This window comes from Notolepis coatsorum (assembly GCF_963971535.1).
Source record: "Notolepis coatsorum genome assembly, chromosome: 3".
NCBI classification, from domain to species: domain Eukaryota; kingdom Metazoa; phylum Chordata; class Actinopteri; order Aulopiformes; family Paralepididae; genus Notolepis; species Notolepis coatsorum.
Genome location: NC_140167.1, coordinates 200,807,058 through 200,827,151, shown reverse-complemented (window position 1 = coordinate 200,827,151; position 20,094 = coordinate 200,807,058). Strand labels below are relative to the sequence as shown.

The following is a 20,094-nucleotide window of genomic DNA, read 5'->3' as shown; positions in this document are numbered from 1 at the left end:
GGTGGTCAACGCATGGCGGGCAATATCGCTGTACAGCGGTTTTGGTGGGGAAAGTGTTAATAACGCGTTACCGCACTTGGATTCGATTACGATTCTTCAGGCAACGATTCAATGCATCATGAAATCTCTTCATTTGACCATACATTTTTGATCAGTTAATTCCCCCCAAAAGAATTTATACACAAATGGGGGAACTGATTAACTCAGCATGAATGGACTATAGGGCAATTTTTTTACAAAAAAATCTATAAAAACAATTCCAATCGATTCTAAATTTTTTAACATTTTTACATGCATTGTTACACCCCTATTATGAACCCATGGCTTGGGAAGCACTGCCCTGAGTGAGGCTGGACCCCTCACCGTTCTGTTGGCTTGTTATATGAACCCATGGCTATGGGAGACTAGCACAGCGCTAAGTAACACAGTGTGGAGAGAGGTCTGGCTATGGGAGACTAGCACAGCGCTAAGTAACACAGTGTGGAGAGAGGTCTGGCTATGGGAGACTAGCACAGCGCTAAGTAACACAGTGTGGAGAGAGGTCTGGCTATGGGAGACTAGCACAGCGCTAAGTAACACAGTGTGGAGAGAGGTCTGGCTATGGGAGACTAGCACAGCGCTAAGTAACACAGTGTGGAGAGAGGTCTGGCTATGGGAGACTAGCACAGCGCTAAGTAACACAGTGTGGAGAGAGGTCTGGCTATGGGAGACTAGCACAGCGCTAAGTAACACAGTGTGGAGAGAGGTCTGGCTATGGGAGACTAGCACAGCGCTAAGTAACACAGTGTGGAGAGAGGTCTGGCTATGGGAGACTAGCACAGCGCTAAGTAACACAGTGTGGAGAGAGGTCTGGCTATGGGAGACTAGCACAGCGCTAAGTAACAGTGTGGAGAGAGGTCTGGCTATGGGAGACTAGCACAGCGCTAAGTAACACAGTGTGGAGAGAGGTCTGGCTATGGGAGACTAGCACAGCGCTAAGTAACACAGTGTGGAGAGAGGTCTGGCTATGGGAGACTAACGGTGGAACAAAAACATCAGAGCGGAAGAACAAAATATTTAAATACAATGTGTTGCGCACAAGAGGTGTAAACTAACACTGTTGCAAAGCTAGCGGACGCGGCTACCCGACCTGGGAGAGAAATAAATCGGAAGGCAAAACAGGAACGTTTTTTGACACCGTCAGGAACTAAAAGAAACGCCCACATAAGAACCGCTCCGGGCTGAACGTTAACATCGTTCACGTCACAAAGACAACATGTCTTCACCAAGGCTTTTCCCCATCAGTTAGTTTAGATTAGATTAGGTCCATTATCCCTTACCTTCCCTCATCCCCCTTTTCCCCCCTATTTCCCTAGCCCTATTTTTGTCCTGATTGTGAAGCGACCTTGGGTTCTAGAAAGGCGCTATATAAATTTGATCTATTATTATTATTATTATTATTATTATTATTATTATTATTATTATTATTATTATTATTATTATTATTATTATTATTATTATTATTATTATTATTATTATTATTATTATTATTATTATTATTATGTCTCCATTAACCCTTTCACTGCCACAGGACAGCCGGTTAACCCTTTCACTGTGACAATACAGAAGGTTAGCCCTTTACTATCACACAACCGACGGCGATGCTCCATCATTAGCATCATTAGCTCCGCATTTGATGCTAATGATGGAGCATCGCCGTCGGTTGTGTGATAGTACAGGGCTAACCTTCTGTCGTGTGGCAGTGAAAGGGCTAAGGGGGACGTGATGGAAAAGGTTTGGGCTTTATAGCTTTAGCCTCTCCTCTCACCGACGGCTTCCTCCTAGCTTGTCATGATATAATGAGCCAGTCTCATTATGCCCATTCCTCTGTCATTCTAAAGGGATTCCAGATGATCTCAAAACTCGTTCTTACATTTTTTGTGATTGAGAATGAATACTTTGTTGTGGCTTTTTTTCTTTTTGGGAGATTTGCATTTTGATGTGTCAGCCCCCCCCCCCCTTTTTTTTTCTTTTATGCAGTTTAATCCTGTAAGCTTCTGCGTTTGTTGTCCTTTGATAAAGATGTCTGCCAATACAATACCAGTTCTCATAGCAGTCTTAGAGGAGTGTGGTTGCGCTTGTGCTCTGGCCTTGATGCATAACTTTTACTGTGGCATTAAACTGTCAATAGGTAGAGTTGTTTCTACCTGTATAACCGGAGGTAGGCCTATTCTGGGTGCACACTGCATGTGTAGACCTTGCGGTAACCCCATGTGGTGACAGCCGCATGTATCCTTTACCTTACGATTTGGCATAAAAATAGATAAATAATAAATGTAAAAAGTCAGAATCCTGCTGCCTCTGCTGTCGGTATCCAAAAATAATTTACACTCGACCTGCGCCCCTTCTCCCGCTCTCTCTCTTAATAGTAACCGCGCTGTTTACCCGAATGAAGAGCATTTTTCATTTCCTAGACAGTTTAAAGCTGAATGTGCCCATAAATCATTATTTAATAAAAGGGGGGGGGATTTAATATCTGAGCTGGGAAGAAGTTCCTATGTGACGAGTGTTTCAATGTACGCCCGGGCTCCAACCGGTGAAGGAATACGACGGCTGAATCGGAAAGCACCTTTTGTTACGCCCCCCCCCCCCCCCCCCCCCCCCCTCCCACAGCCGTCCGCCACACCCTCCCTTCCAGTTGAAGATGTGTTGTGAGACACGGGAGTGAGCCCAGAGTTGTCATACTCTGATATAAAGAAGAAGCAGAGAATCTGACTCCCCGGCAACAGTAGACCAATTATGTTTCCTCTAGTCTACCGTTTGAAATGTAATCCTTCCACAGCTTCCTGTGTCATAGAAAAATAACACAAATGTATTTCTTTTTTGCTATTGAACAGGCTGATATATTATACCCCCCCCCCCCCCAATCAGTGGTGGATTAAACTAATTGCTTTAAAGGGGAACTATCTTATAAATGGCCTTTTTCAGTGTTTAGCATTGTTTCCTAGCTATGTGAACTTATATTAATATGATCTATGTCTCTAATTCTCATATTGGCGCATTCTTCCAATTCTCCTCTCACAATATTCACCCCACTGAACTGAGTCATCTGAAAATGTGCTGATCTGTGATGTCAGAGAGACTCAGCTGCATAATAATGTGGCCCCATGTGGCATCAGGCCACACAGTGGTTGGAGCCCAGCCTCAAAACGGCTTAAGATCTTGAGGTAGAAAAATGCTGTTTTTGAGGACTTGATTAGAAATACAAAACAATGAATAAAAAAAATATATATATTACAGAGGTGTTCCATAGACTCACAGGAATTGTGTAAAAGTGCCCAAATAGTGTAAGAAATAGTAAAATAGTTCCCCTTTAACATTGAATCGGGATGAAAATAAGACTCACTCCAACTTGTCTGGTCATTTCTTATTGGCTACGTTGCTAGACCATCTCAGCCCCGAGAGGAAACACTAGCCCTGCCCTGAGAGGAAACACTAGCCCTGCCCCTGAGAGGAAACACTAGCCCTGAGAGGAAGCACTAGCCCTGCCCCGAGAGGAAACACTAGCCCTGCCCCTGAGAGGAAACACTAGCCCTGCCCCTGAGAGGAAACACTAGTCCTGCCCCTGAGAAAGAGGAAACACTAGCCCTGCCCCTGAGAGGAAACACTAGCCCTGCCCCCTGAGAGGAAACACTAGCCCTGCCCTGAGAGGAAACACTAGCCCTGCCCCTGAGAGGAAACACTAGCCCTGCCCCTGAGAGGAAACACTAGCCCTGCCCTGAGAGGAAACACTAGCCCTGCCCCTGAGAGGAAACACTAGCCCTGCCCTGAGAGGAAACACTAGCCCTGCCCTGAGAGGAAACACTAGCCCTGCCCCTGAGAGAGGAAACACTAGCCCTGCCCCGAGAGGAAACACTAGCCCTGCCCCTGAGAGGAAACACTAGCCCTGCCCCTGAGAGGAAACACTAGCCCTGCCCCTGAGAGGAAACACTAGCCCTGCCCCTGAGAGGAAACACTAGCCCTGCCCCTGAGAGAGGAAACACTAGCCCTGCCCTGAGAGGAAACACTAGCCCTGCCCCTGAGAGGAAACTGAAGGAATGCATAATAACTAGGATCTTGGCCAATATCCCTTTTCTCTTTTATGCTCACTTGTCATGTTTTATTGAAGCACCCAAGGCAGGCAAGTGCAGACGTGATGTAATGATCTCTGTCGGTCGTAGTCAATCCAGCTGTGTCCACTCTTGCCCACTCTACCCACTCTACCCCACCCTCCTCTTAGCTGGACGTCTGATGCAAACCAATCCTTAATGAATGCAATTAAGCCGATCTTCAGTTGCTTGCTATTTTAACTGCTATTTATTGGTATCTTGATGCTGTTTTAAATCATATATATATATATATATACTGTGGCCGGCCGGCTGGCGTGGTAATAGACGGCTGCTAGTACAGTATGTAACGGCCAAGGTACTGGGGCATATGCCCATATTAGGAGTTCCGGAGAGACTCCCGCCAGAGCAGAACGCATCAGCAGCACAGATGAAGCGCACCTGTGACAGACGCGCCCCCGAGACCACCACTCAATCAAACGGCACACAAAATGGAGACAGAGATACAGAAGCATTGGAGTAGCTGAGGCGAAACCATACGGGAAGGAGAGGACGTGAGTAAGAGAGAGAAGAGGAGAAGATTATTGGCTGTGTGACCAATGCGTTTGGAAGGAGCATCAGCCCCCCCCCCCCCCCCCCCCCCCCGCATGAGAGCCGCTCTCTGTGTACCGGACCCCCGCTAACGGACCAAGACGATTCTCTTGTATTACGGACTGGCTGACGAATACCCTATAATAACCTCTCCTTTTCCCCTAAACAGTAGTACAACTGCTGTTGAACGTGCTTCTACCTTGTGCCGTGTGTGTTTTGTTAATTCCAATCTGGTGACGGCTCGTAACACCCCGGAGTCTGTCGCAAACAATACATATCAAATGAAAAGAGGCAGCACGGTCGTGTAGTGGTTAAAACACTGTCGCCTCACAGCAAGAAGGTCCTGGGTTCGATTCCCACTCGGGGGACCAGGTGGCCGGGTTGCCAGGTACCCAGGTGGGGTATGTCCCGGGCGTTTCTGTGTGGAGTTTGCATGATACCCCCCCCCCCCCCCCCCCCCCGTGCTCGCAAGGGTTTCCCTTCCAGAAAAGAGACAAACCCAATGGAAAAACATGCAGAACGGATCACCAACGCTGTCGTGTCCCTGACGAAGACGGACAGGAGCCCCACGCCGCAGCCCGTGTCGCTCCAGCTGCCCTAAATGTAATCTGCCACCCAACAAAAAATTATTGCATATGTATTGTGTCGTCCATCGTATGTGCGTGTCGCTGCATGACTACGTTGCAATGTGTGCTATGAAATAAAGACTTGTTCAAAGTCCAGTTTAATCTTAATCTTTTTAATGTTTTCATTGAACCTACAGAGCATCAGTCAGGACAACGCGTTCCAGTCGGACAACGAGGGCAACCAGGTGTTCAAAGGCCACAGGTGAATGTCCCCTCTCAGCATCTCCGATGACTCTGAGTCCACCTGTAGGAAACCTCCTTCCTTTTTTTATAGTTTTTTTCCCTTTTTACACAAACGACAAAGACATTGAAATTTAAAGATTGACATTGAAATACGAATACGAGAAAATAATAAAAATTACAAAAATATAAAGCAACACAAACGGGCACGGGCCCAAGGCTTATTACAAGAATGCAAAAAAAAATTAAAGAAATACAATTTTTAATGAACAAACATGACTTTAAATAAATGTAACTCACATCTTGGGTACGTAATACAGATACACTAATTAAGTAAATGATAAATGAAATTACAATAAACAAACTGAGCCCTCCCAGTAACCCCCCCCCCATACGCACATTCACACACACACAAGCTTCATCTAAGTACTTAACTACTGGGAGAAAACCTCCTTCCTGTACGACATAAGGGTGGAGCACGTGCCACGGGGCGTGCGCTGACAGGGGGTGAGATGTTTCTTTAATGCCTTAACAGCAAGAGGTGGAGGCGCCGCTTTCATGTTCCCCCAACGCCCTTGCCGTGTCCTTGTGAAGTGTCTTTGTGCAGCTGCATGGGATTCTGCCAGAGAAGTGGGGCATCTAATCCCTGACACTGTGTGGTATCAGGCACTGCCAAAGGCTTTTACACAGCCTCCATACTGATGGGAGAGAGGGGGGGGGGGGGGGGGGCGTGGGAAACACGACTGCAAAGGGCAGTTGGGGGGCGGGTGGGAGTCGCGGAGGAAGAAGAGCCTCGTGCTCCAAGCGTCACAGCAGAGAAGTCCTTTGAAAACCGGGAGCTGTTCTATTGGCTCATCTCTCTGTTCAGTGCTGAGGTCCAAGCCACACAGTGGTACTGCCCATAGTGTCTGCCACACAGTGGTACTACCCATAGTGTCTGCCACACAGTGGTACTGCCCATAGTGTCTGCCACACAGTGGTACTGCCCATAGTGTCTGCCACACAGTGGTACTACCCATAGTGTCTGCCACACAGTGGTACTACCCATAGTGTCTGCCACACAGTGGTACTGCCCATAGTGTCTGCCACACAGTGGTACTGCCCATAGTGTCTGCCACACAGTGGTACTACCCATAGTGTCTGCCACACAGTGGTACTACCCATAGTGTCTGCCACACAGTGGTACTGCCCATAGTGTCTGCAGCCTTGCCTTTCGTCAAAACACCCCGGAGGTGAATCGATACACGAATGATAGCTACTTAAATAAGTATATAAAGATCGTGGTTAGTTGTTAACCTCACCATGCATGTAAGAAATCACTTAAAGAGCCAAAGATGATTATCAAAAATTATAATAAATAATTGTATTTGAATAATATATAATGCACACATCCTCTTGGCAAATCCAGTAAGTGACTTGGATGGATGTTTTGTCATTTTGAATTAGCTGGCGGCTGTTCGTGCCCCTTGGTTTAAAAAAGGACATTTTAGAGAAACTGAAGGATACATGTTCCCCAGTGTGAAAAAGATATACACCGTACACACTGTATATTCCTTTATCTATATCTGTATATATATACACAAACTGTATATAAATGTATCTGTATATCCATACCCACTCTTAAACCACTGGCTAGTATGTTTTACTACCATGGTGTATTCATACTAGGGCTGTCCCCGACTAAGGATTTGGATGGTCGACTAGGATTGGCCAAAATTTGCCGTTAGTTGACTATTGGTCGACTTAAAAAAAATATATTAAAAAAAATACAAATTAAAAATTGTATCATTCCATTTGGGCTGTGGGGGGTGCTTAATGTCTGAAGGAGTCGACTGAAGGCTTCTTGTCCTCTGCAAAAGCATGCAATTGGTCCACTGATGGATACATCTTGATATTTGTCTAGTATAGTGTGTTCATTAGATGGTGAAATCCTCTTTCAGTGCCTCTGTGCCTGTTTTCGTAGGCAGTTATCCTCTGGTATGCGTGCCATTAGCGTTAGCCACGCTTCTAGGCCTCTTTTCTTTTGGGGAAAAAAAAATTATTTTATTTTTATTTTATTTTTTATATTCGACTAAGAGGTTGGCCAGTCGACTACGGCTCCTTTCGACCGATTAGTCGACTAATCAATTAATAGTGGTCAGCCCTAATTCATACTAGTGTATTCATACATTAGCTTAGCATATTTTCTCAGTAGCCTTGTCATCTATACTCCACATATATTCACATGTTACACTGTATACTGCAATTCACTTGACTGCTCCTTTGCACTGTGGTTAGATGCCAACTTCATTTAGTTGTATTCTGTATTTGTACTTTGTGCATCGATGTCACATACAAAGGTCTATAAAGGTTATGTAAAATGCGTTACAGATGTGTCAGTTTCAAGTTTCTTTAATAGTTGTCATACAGAAGTACAGAATACTTTTATACAAAATGCTTCTTACTGTTACGCTCCAGAGACTGTGCTAGACAAGATAAGTATGAAATAAAATAGTAGCATGTAAAAAGAAGTAAAAATAGAGGTCACAGTGTTCAGTATAGACATATGTACAATGTTCGATGCAGAATAGAAGTAACTGAGTTACCATACAATATACAATATACTATGCAGTGTACTAATATACAATACTATATAGTGCAAAGCAGAAATGGGATGAGGTACAATTTAGGTACAATTTACAGTAAGGTGTACGAGTTGTAGTGCAAATCCTTTACCAATAAATATAAAGTGTGTTTAGGTGTTCTAAAGTTAAAGTTAACCCATAACTGTGTATCTGGACCGAGTTGTTGTGAATCCAACCCGTTCAGCACGTGCATTTAGCACAGGTCCCGGTAGGAGGAAGTAATAAAAACGTCTCCAAAGTGAATGATATTTATTATTACCAAAATGGGGAATGAAACCCACAACACAAATTGTCACAAGGGAAATGGAGAACAAAACAGGAATAATAATAACATGAACAAACAAGGTAAACGGTAACCCTATAACTAATAACCCCATCAAATGGGGAAAACGGGGGAACACTATATAAACATAAGTCACCCAGTGTCACAGGACCCAACCAAAAGCCACATGGTTGGCAGTCTGGGAAACCACCCAGCACAACAGAAACACAACGGGCTATTACAAAATAAATGTGCTGTCAGGCGATAACATTTTTTTAATTACAGGATTTGTAATTAATTAATCTAATTAATTGCATTTTAATCGCATAACCATTTTAGGCCTGATATTCTATATTCTATAATCATATTTCAAATTGCATGTGTCCCGATGGCAGAATTCAGTACTGTATCTACAAAACTTTCTGTTTAATCATCTTCCATTCAATCATTTGCTTAGATTTTTCAGGTCTGGTCAATTTTAGGATGGTGTTATTCAGTCAAAGATAAACATTGAATTGATATTCTCATTTGGTTCATTACAATTTACTCAAGCCTGGTAACAGACACAGTATTTCTGACACTGGGAATACATTCCCTGAGATCCATAGATGTCCCTAGAATCAGATACCAAGAACATGCAAATGATCCATATATAAAAAAAAAAGTCTGTAAATGTGTATTATACGTTCTTATGGAATGAATGAGATAAGAAAATATTTAAATAATAATAAAAAAAAAATGTTGAGTTAATTTTCACAACGCGATAATTTGCTGTGTAATTAATTAATCTAATTAACGCGATAAACTGACAGCCCTACAAAATAAATGTGAACCTCTCGTTCACATAGTTCCCCACCACAGTGGAATAAGGCCGACGCAACAAACAATCTGCAATCTGCCATTATCTTGTGTGGAATAGATTTCACTCGGCAGGCTAATGCTCATTCATGAATGCAGCGTGAAAAGGTCAAATTTGTGAAATTATCGGCTTTTCCAAATGCTTTCATACGAAGGAGAAATAGCACATGGACCACCACATTGTACATATGTACATACTGAACACTTGTGTCTACGTACGTGACTTCTATTTTATACTGCTATACTTATTTTGTTTTATACTTATCTATTTTTGTCTAGCACAGTCTCTGGAGCGTAACAGAAAGAAGCATTTTGTATAAAAGTATTCTGTACTGTATGACAACTAATAAAGAAACTTGAAACTTGAACCTGCATCGTCCCTTGAGAAAGGCCCTGTGTGGGTGCAGGCTCTCAGGCTGTATCCACCCGCCCCTTAATGAGTGGTTGCCCTCAGCTTTAGTCATCATTGGGCGCTCAGCAGACTCTACAGGAAAGGGGCGGGTGGTACCTGAGGAGGAAACACGAGAGGGAATTATTATCCGGTGACACCACACCATATACAAATAGAAAACAACTTGCCTATACTAACCTGATGTTTACATGGTGTTACAAATACAATAATAATGATAATGACTAACCGACCTACGTCACATTTGACAATACATTCTAGTCTAATCTATCTGGTGAAGGAAAAGATACTGACTCAAATAAAAAATGTCAAGGCAACATTATGCCTTTAATCAATTTCCATTATCTTGTGTGGAATAGATTTCACTCGGCAGGCTAATGCTCATTCATGAATGCAGCGTGAAAAGGTCAAATTAGTGAAATTATCGGCTTTTCCAAAATGCTTTCATACGAAGGAGAAATAGCACATGGACCACAATTTGATAAGGCTTTGTCCGTGGGATTACATCTGTGGACATCGGTGTGGTTGGGACATGATGTAGTGTACGGTAGTACCACCCTGGTGTGGTTGGGACATGATGTAGTGTACGGTAGTACCACCCTGGTGTGGTTGGGACATGATGTAGTGTACGGTAGTACCACCCTGGTGTGGTTGGGACATGATGTAGTGTACGGTAGTACCACCCTGGTGTGGTTGGGACATGATGTAGTGTACGGTAGTACCACCCTGGTGTGGTTGGGACATGATGTAGTGTACGGTAGTACCACCCTGGTGTGGTTGGGACATGATGTAGTGTACGGTAGTACCACCCTGGTGTGGTTGGGACATGATGTAGTGTACGGTAGTACCACCCTGGTGTGGTTGGGACATGATGTAGTGTACGGTAGTACCACCCTGGTGTGGTTGGGACATGATGTAGTGTACGGTAGTACCACCCTGGTGTGGTTGGGACATGATGTAGTGTACGGTAGTACCACCCTGGTGTGGTTGGGACATGATGTAGTGTACGGTAGTACCACCCTGGTGTGGTTGGGACATGATGTAGTGTACGGTAGTACCACCCTGGTGTGGTTGGGACATGATGTAGTGTACGGTAGTACCACCCTGGTGTGGTTGGGACATGATGTAGTGTACGGTAGTACCACCCTGGTGTGGTTGGGACATGATGTAGTGTACGGTAGTACCACCCTGGTGTGGTTGGGACATGATGTAGTGTACGGTAGTACCACCCTGGTGTGGTTGGGACATGATGTAGTGTACGGTAGTACCACCCTGGTGTGGTTGGGACATGATGTAGTGTACGGTAGTACCACCCTGGTGTGGTTGGGACATGATGTAGTGTACGGTAGTACCACCCTGGTGTGGTTGGGACATGATGTAGTGTACGGTAGTACCACCCTGGTCTGGCCAAATGAAGCACCATGGGGTGATTCACGGCGGGGTCTTGGGTTGCCCTGAAGGGGTTTATTTAGCAATAATGACTGGCTTGCTATAAAAGTAATTTGATATGAAATATCGATTTAAAATAATTTTACTACAAAATGTCACCAAATAGTTCAGTAGAACTGCAACTGTTGCCGTAACGACATAAATAAAATGCAGTGGACCATTAATGTCAACAGCAGAATGGGTTCATTGACCAATCAGAATCGAGTATTCAACGATGCTCATTGCTCAGTAATAACACGGTAGATAACCAGCATATGATCAGTAAAGGCATGCAATACATATTCTCATTGTGCAAATTTCTAGTGAATGAAATGGTGGAATTAAAATATTCCTCATTTTGCTGCGGAAGTTATAGATAAGGACTAAAATCTATGGGGTGGGGGTGTAAATTGGGTTGTAGTCAGTAGAAAAACAAATCAAGCACCTAGATGTTAATACACCAGCAGTGAAATGAAACAATCAAGAAAGTAAAAGAAAGAAAAAAAAGAATAGTTTATAGCTTTAGGTTGAAAGTTTGCTTACAAGGTATAATCTTGCTTTACATCCAGACAATTTCCTAAGGGGATGAGGCATTTTCAGTTACCCACCCTCCCCCCATACCATTTTTAAAATACAGTGTCTCACAGATAATTCCCATATTGACATGTTTACACTCGTCACAGAACTCGTTTCCTGATGATTAGTAGAAAGAGGGTCGTTAAAGCAGTATTTCTATCCGTCTTGGATTATGGAGATGTGATTTATAGACATGTTACTGCTTCCGTTATTAAGCCCTTAGATTCTGTATATCACTCAGCCCTCAGATTTATCATCACAGGTGATATTTATAATACTCACCATTGTATCCTGTATGATATGGTCGGGTGGTAGGGATGGGTACCTTTTCACATTTGAACCGATACGGTACCGGTACCTGTGAATCGATACCGTTACCCAACGGTACCTTTTTTCTGTACTTTAGTCTCAAGAAATTTTATTTACCTACCTCAGTTGTGAAAAAAAAAATCCAAACTTCAAATAACTACAATTTCGACCATTTTCGGCTTGCCATTGCTCCGACTGCTTTGTTGTTGAATCAAGTCAAATCCTAGGTAAGCATATATTGTGAGTGTGAATGTTGACATGAAAAGAAAAAAGGTAAAAAAAAATATATATATAAAAACATTTTTTTTTTTTTTTTTTTTGGTATCTCACTTGAATCGATACTCGGTAGTACCGACGTGTTTCGGTTCGGTACCTCAAAAGTACCGAATTCGGTACCCATCCCTACCGGGTGGTCCTCTCTGGCAGAGTGACATGATTCACACACGGGCATCTATTTATATATATAAAGCCAGTGTTGGAGATATTCCACCTTATATCACTTCATTATTTGGACTGGACCACATCATTATGATGTTTATATTTGAATACGTTTGAAAAAAAAAAAAAAAAAAACGCTACTTTATTGTCAAACAGTCTGGATAGAGATTGATTTATTTATGACGTCATGTATGATGTCATTTTGGGACCGGTACCGGTCTCGTCGTCGGGGCTCATGAGGTTTTAACGACCAACAATTTCATCCAAGTTTTGCAGTTGTTTTCTAATTGTTTTATTGATTGACTTTCTTTTCCCTTTTATTATATTTATTGTGTGCTCTTATTTCTCCACGCCCAGGATTGTGTTGAATCATGATTTAATTAACCCTTTCACTGCCACACGACAGAAGGTTAGCCCTTTACTATCACACAACCTGCGGGGCTAATGATGCTAATGATGGAGCATCGCCGTCGGTTGTGTGATAGTAAAGGGCTAACCTTCTGTATTGTCACAGTGAAAGGGTTATATAACCGGCTGTCGTGTGGCAGTGAAAGGGTTAATTGATCACTCCCCCCCCCCCAGGAACCTGGTGACGTGTCTGTCGGTGTCGATGGACGGCACGCTGCTGCTGTCCGGCTCCCACGACGAGACCGTGCGCCTCTGGGACGTCAAGAGCAAGCAGAGCATCCGCACCATCACCCACAAAGGTGAGCGCCGCCCCCACATCTGACGTCACGTCACGTTCAGCCCTCTCGCCTTTTCCATCGACTTACATTTCTTATTTATTTAACCTTTATTTAACCAGGCAGGTCAATTAACACTCATTGGCTGCCAGCTATTATAGCCTTATCCTGTAGTAGCTCCTGCCACCGCTGTAAACGATGGGAGTTAGTCACCTTGTTTGCAGGGCTATAACTATATATATTATAGCTGTGGATGCAATACTGTGGCCCATTTGACATCGAGTATCTATCATTCAAGATGTGAAAAAGGAATACTTTTTCCATCCATACATTCCCGTTTTATACTGTGGTGAATATAAGTATGGTTTTAGAGCGGTTTAGGGTAATGCCTGGGAGGCTAGTAATAGGCCGCGACGCATATTATAATTAGAAAATTCAAATGCATATGATCGGTATATTATGTTCCATCATGAATGCATGAAAGGGGGGGGGGTCGTTTCTGATGAATTGATTGTCAATAACGGCATTTGTTAATACAACAGCATACGCTGGTCTATGAAAACAAGGCACAATCAAGCTGAAATTGACGTTAGATTGCTCTTACCTGTGGCCGGTGAGATTCCAAAAAGAATATTCCAATTATTTGATTGCCATCTGTCCATTTGGGCCACGACATAACCCACCACAGCATAATGAATCGGGGCTCCCGAAAACTATTCAATGCGATCGGGTAAAGCCATCGGTCCAGGCTGCCTGAATACTTTTACCAACGGATTTCCAGTTCCGCGTTCGCGTTCTGCGCTCTGATTGGCCACTGACGTTTCTGGTCGCGCCAATCGTGTGACGGCAAGTTCTGCCACCGGTTAAGCTTAGGCACTCTTCCGAAGTTGGTTAAGGTTAGAGTTTGTCTTAGAGCAGGGCGATAGAACACCAGCCCTGATTCCAAACTCTAACCTTAACCAACTTCGAAAGAGTCGCCTAAGCTTAACCAGTGATAAACTAGGCGTTAGGTAGTTTGTTGCTGTTCAAGGCGGAAATGGCCGCGTCACGCGATTGGGCGCACATGTCACATGGCCAGAAACGTCAGTGGCCAATCAGATCGCACCAGAAACGTCAGTGGCCAATCAGATCGCAGAACAACGAACGCAGAACTGGAAACCCGTTGGTAAAAGAATAGACGCGTCCAGGCTACTAGAAAAGTCCGCCCGGATGAATTTCATCGACACACAGCCACATACAGAGTCTCAAAGGGAGTGCAACATTGGCCGCATACCACCAGGCGGCGGTATTGGACTTTTGTGATCTCAGACTCATTCCCTATGGTTACACAGGCTCCCTGGATGGATAACGATTGGAAATGGCTAATAAAATAAATAACGATCAAATAACGAGTATACTCGTTGTTGGCGTCCAACGATTGCCGGCCAATAACGAGTATACTCGTCGTTGGCGGGGAATGAGTTAAGAACAAATTCTTATTTTCAGTGACGGCCTGGCGAGAGGAATAAAGGTCCCCTCGAAAGGGTAACGGGGAAAGGGGACACATTTTTTTATTAAATAAAATAGAAGAGAGACTGATGGTACAAACATCAGAGGTACGGGAAATAGTTAAAACGCACATCAAACAAACAACCAAATGACAACAACTAATTACATACTTTGTTTATTTCAGTTGTAAAAAAAACTAGACCAAACTTCTCAATTTCAACATTGTTTTTTGTTTAGTACATTTTGTTATGTATTGTTGTAACACACCACACAACATAAATTGCATGATAATGTATTATGTTTTTAAATGTTTAAATATCAACATTATCTGGCCATCCTCGGTAAATATAATCAAACTTGTCTGACCTCGTCTGGTCTTTCCAAAGACCCAAGAGACGGGACAGTAATATATATATATATTTGTGGAAAAGGCTCCCTCTTGTCTAATATATTACACTATTATACTAAACAATGAGACAGTGTAGAGATGACTATCAACTAGGCTGACAGGTGGCTAGTACCCCAAATCCTAAATAATCCACCCCTGTTTACTATATAGAAGGATGTGAAGCCTTCACACAGCAGAGGTTTTCCACCCTCATCACGGTTTCTTATCACAACTGAAGCATCTGCTCTTGCTGTCACAGCACTAGCTCAGTGTGACAACGCACTCACTTTGATTAATTCCTTTTAGAAAGCTGGGATTTGGTTGCATCACTGGGCAGGTTGTGAACCCATTTGGCAGTAATTGGATGTTTGTGTCGTCTAGCCAGTCACTGTGACTGTGTGTTTGTCCACGAGCTGTTAACGTTCATTATCAGCTGCATTACCTGCTGTTGGTTAGATTAACACTTTACTTTGACAGGTCAGTCAAGGTTAAGTGTTACGCACTAGAGCCCCTCTAGGGGTGTGAAGATTTAGCAATCCCAGCTTTAGTCCTGACATTCAAGTATAGTGATGAGGAAAAGACGAGGAAACAGAATATATTGTCTGGTTCTCAAGGAGAACCGGAGAAATAACATAAGGTTACGTCTAGAGTTGTTCCGATACCGATACCAGTATCGGAAATGCCTCCGATACAGCCTAAAATGCTGGTATCTGTATCGGCGAATACGCCGAAAGTCTAGCCTCCGATCCCATATGATGTAATTTATCTCCTGCGGAGAGTGAGGATTATAAAATGAACGTGTTTTAAAGTGTGATGCCGTTTGTCATTTTAACAGCAGATACACTTTCTTAAATTCCATTGTCCCGACAGAGCGGTGTGACGGAGAGCTCGGATGTGTTTCGCTTGCTGGTGTTATTATACTGTAGCATTAACAGCTGAAAAGATAGCTAGGTGGAACAACATCTGCTTTAACGTTACATCAAATCAGATGATCGCCTGTCCTTTCTCTAGGACCTGACACTGGCCGTCTATCAACAATAATGCACCCACGGTGAATCGTATTCAAGCCAAGTAGCTACTGACTAGCGTTAGCTGACTAACGTTATCAAATGTCAATGTGAAAACCTTGCGGGGAAGACGAGCTAGGTCAGCTGGCTTAGCTTGATAACGGTACCTTGGCTAAAGTTGGTGCTATTCATAATCCAGCAATAATGGTTGCAGACCTGCAAGCAAAGTACAGCAAGTGCCAAAGGATAAGAGTCTGAGGCGGAGTCTCAAAAGAGAATGTTGAATATTTATTTTGCATCGAAAATCACAACATAAACGTTACTACTAGCCAGAGCCTCTGCTACTAGCTAACTGAACCGGAGCAGACTGGGTAGCAAGTGCAACAGTGTATAACGTCTGTGCGGATCCGTGGGTGAACTCATTGAGCATAGTTGTCAATTAATGATACTAATACTAATCTATACAATCACCTGTTGTTGAATAAATACCATTACTTTCTAGTTATTACTAAAAAACAGTATATATAAAACAGTATATGTAGATGAAAAAAAAATGAAAAAAGTATTTAAAACTTTAATTTAGAATTTTTTTATTACACGCAAAATAATAATTAAAAAATCTATATTTTTCGATAATTTGGCCCGATATATATATCGATTCTTCCAAATGGCATATCGTCTCAGCCTTAGTTACGTCATATACCCAAGATCTCCGGACTGGGTGAGCACTGTCTGGCTCTCTCCAGGTGTTGGTCGGTTTGATGGTTCATGATGTTTCTATGTGACACGGCACGCTCTAGTCCACCTGGTTAACTCATTGACTGCCACGCTGTTTTTCCATCTTTACTCCCTGACGCCAGCGTTATTGACCATTTTCACGATGTTTGCTGACCCATCGTATATTCTATATTATAGCTATGGAGACGATAGTATGGCTCATTTGACAGGCACTATTTATAGTCCAACAGGGACAAAACAGTTCATTTCTACATACCTTCGTGTGTGCGCTATAAACATCGCCCCGTTTCACAATAATCCAGGCTGGTTTTCTAGATCGTGCGATATATTCCGTTTTGTGCGGTGTATGCACAAATCTCGCAGCTGCTCGCCTGAAACCTATATTATTGCCAGGTTAAAGGTAAACATATGACCTTGTTTCTTCACAAAGCTGCTTATCAATGACTTGTTTGCAGTCAACATTGTCGAAGCGGTTTGTTTTTTAATCGGTTCATTTCCGTTTTATACCATTTTGAAAAATGCTAGTTTTTTTTAAATTTCAGAAAAAAAATATATTCTGCAGGAATCGCGCTTTACTGGAATACACAAAACACGTTGTCATTTTTCGGCCTATTTATGAATCGTTTTCAAATAAACGCTAGATTATCGATAGTATATGTGTACTTATGCACGCTATAGAAGCGGGCTGAAAAATCCATTATCTTATTTCCTGATCAGCTACACACACTCACAGCCACACACACACATATGGGACATGTATATATATAGGTGAAAACAGCTCTGATTATCCCAATACCTCAGATCAGATGTTCTCCAAAAAGATTATTCCAATTCCTGATCGCCATTCCAAATATCGATCGCGTTTATTGATCCAACGCTGGGTGGTCGAAAGACATATTCCACGCTGTTAAGCCCAACGCACACGGCAGGCGATTTTAGCCAGGCGACCGATTTTTTAAGCGAGGTGACCGACAGAATTGAATCGCTTCCATTGTTATGAATGAAACAACCCACACGGCAGGAGATTTTCAAGCGACGATCGCGGAGCAACTTCTGTCGCCTGGCTAAATATCGCCTCGATCCTATTTTTTTAGACGACGGCAGGCGACACAGCAAGGACAATGAGCAAATAACATGACTTCTACTGGTGTATCATTTGTAATATAAATAAATTTATCAATACATTCATTGATCAATAACCTATGTATTATTACCATGCTACTTTTTTTTTTAAACTTTGACCAGTCACCTGGTTCTTTTAGCGTTTATCGCTTTTTCTTCTCATTCATACTTGGTCAAGTTCGACCGACAGAAGCAGGCTGAAAGGGTTCAGATGGGGGGGTAGACACTCTGGGAAAGGCACGGCTGCCGTCCGGGATTCGAACGCGCTCAGCCCCAGATCCGCGCGAGCGCGGTTGTCCACGGCGCTGAAATAGCACTCGCGGTACGTGGTGAGCTACTGGAGCTCCCCCTATTACCATGCTACTTATGTTAATTATTATTAACCGGAACTATTTAAATAAATAACGTTAGTTGGAGAAGCTATAGTGGCCGCTTGTCATTAACACTATGGTCGCCAAAAACGCCGTACCACGTCTTTCCTCGCCATGCTCATTCTGCCAGTGACGCCGTACCACGTCTTTGATATCAATATTTCAAAAATCTGTGATCGAAATCATATTTCTCCCCCGGAGACTTGAGATCTACTGTTGATCCCCTCTCAACTCTCCAACGGTTCAAGAGCGCCATCTGGTGGCCGATCGGCGGATCGCCCAGAGCGGAAACAGGAAATGGAAGCTGGTGCTCATTTCAATTCGGTCCGATCACTCGGTAATAGTCCCAGGACTCGAGCTGGACACAACGGATAGCAATCCGTTACCAATAACTCGATAAACAACATGATTTGGACGTATATACTATTATACAACCTGGAAATGGATCGCATTTTTCTACATCCAATAATACGAAAATTTCTGTTCCACGCTCATCGCCCAACGCTATGAGGAAGCTACGGTAAGATTCAGCGTTATTTTTTAACGTGTTCGATACTAACTGCTCTAATGATCATATCACCCACACTAGATGAATCATCTAACGTTGGCCACGGAATTATAAACGACCCCCCCCCCCCCCATCCGGTCAACATCAGATGATCAGTAGTAACTTCTAGAAGCACGTCCATTGACATTTTTTATCTCGCGCAGATTCCTATCAAACTGTATTTGATCATCAATATAATGCATTTAGGGCTATAAATCACGTTCTGGAGAAAGCTGCAGAAAACGATAAAAAACATACTTTAAGCCGTATTTTAGTATGAATATGTGAATGAAAAAGTATAACGTTGCTACACCCTGAACAATAGATACTTGATGTTGAATGGGCCATAGTAATGTCAATTTAGCAATACAATTTAAAAGTTATAGCCCTGCAAAGAAGGGGAACTTCTCCATATTAAATAGGGCTGGCGGAGGATGGTAAATTATGAATTAAGCCTGGCGATCAAAGTGTTAACTAATAAATTGACAATGCGCCACGATGCACCTACTCAATATTTTTATACTCTGGTAACAAAAGAAGTTGTGGATGTTGACAGAGTTTAATGTCCAGGCTGCAGCTGATGTAGTTTGTAAGGTTTATTGTCCAAAGAAAATGATTGTTGAGAACAGAACATTTGCGTCTTCCGTGAAACAACATTCTCTCTCAGCAGTTGCATAACAATACTTGTCCAATCGGTGGTAGTGAACGTATTGTAGCGATCAGTCATGCAGTAATGTCAGGAAGAAGTAGGAGAGGTTGTATTCGTATATGGTGGGTTTAATTCCAGCTCAATATGGGTTTACAGGTTAATACTTCCCTCGTAATGCACAACACAGCTACCAGCTAATACGCTCGCTTCACGACAACCTAACGTCCGGTCCGTCCTCCCATATCTCCCGGGGGGGGGGGAACAACACCCCAGCTAAACAGTGCGACACATAATAGCTTATTATACCTGAGCGGTCGGGTCTGGTGGGATGCTAAGCGATTGTCGCTGAGCGACAGACGATGGCATCGCCAGGCGACGTCGGTCGCCCGCCGTCTTCGGTCGGCTTTAAACGCATGTTTTAGGATGGGGTTCGGTAAAATAGACGTTACCTTTTGTCAGAAGGACAAACCCTGAGTCGAAGCTTTTATCCAAAGCGCTTTACAATTTATGCTTCACATTCACCCATTCACTCACCCATTCACACACCGACGGCGGAGACAACCACGCAAGGTGCCAACCTGCTCATCGGGAGCAGTTAGTTACTGGATATACCGGAGGCAGGGATGCACTTAGTCAAATAGACTTGGTGTTACAATGTGTTAACTCAGAGCATCGAATACAATTGAGTTCAGAGTTAGGCGAGATAACTCAACAG

At 43.1% G+C, this 20,094-nt stretch overlaps 1 protein-coding gene across 1 annotated transcript in view; it reads left to right on the top strand.

The window, feature by feature from the left end:
- The window catches only part of wdr18 (WD repeat domain 18), a gene marked incomplete at its 5' end in the record, with an annotated part of 249,754 nt that overhangs the window by 124,600 nt on the left and 105,060 nt on the right, over positions 1–20,094 (top strand). Inside the window, 2 exons of the mRNA XM_084310819.1 lie at positions 5,440–5,504; positions 12,969–13,093. Of these exons, the coding sequence (XP_084166945.1) occupies positions 5,440–5,504; positions 12,969–13,093 (190 nt within the window). The remainder of the gene's footprint in view (positions 1–5,439; positions 5,505–12,968; positions 13,094–20,094) is intronic.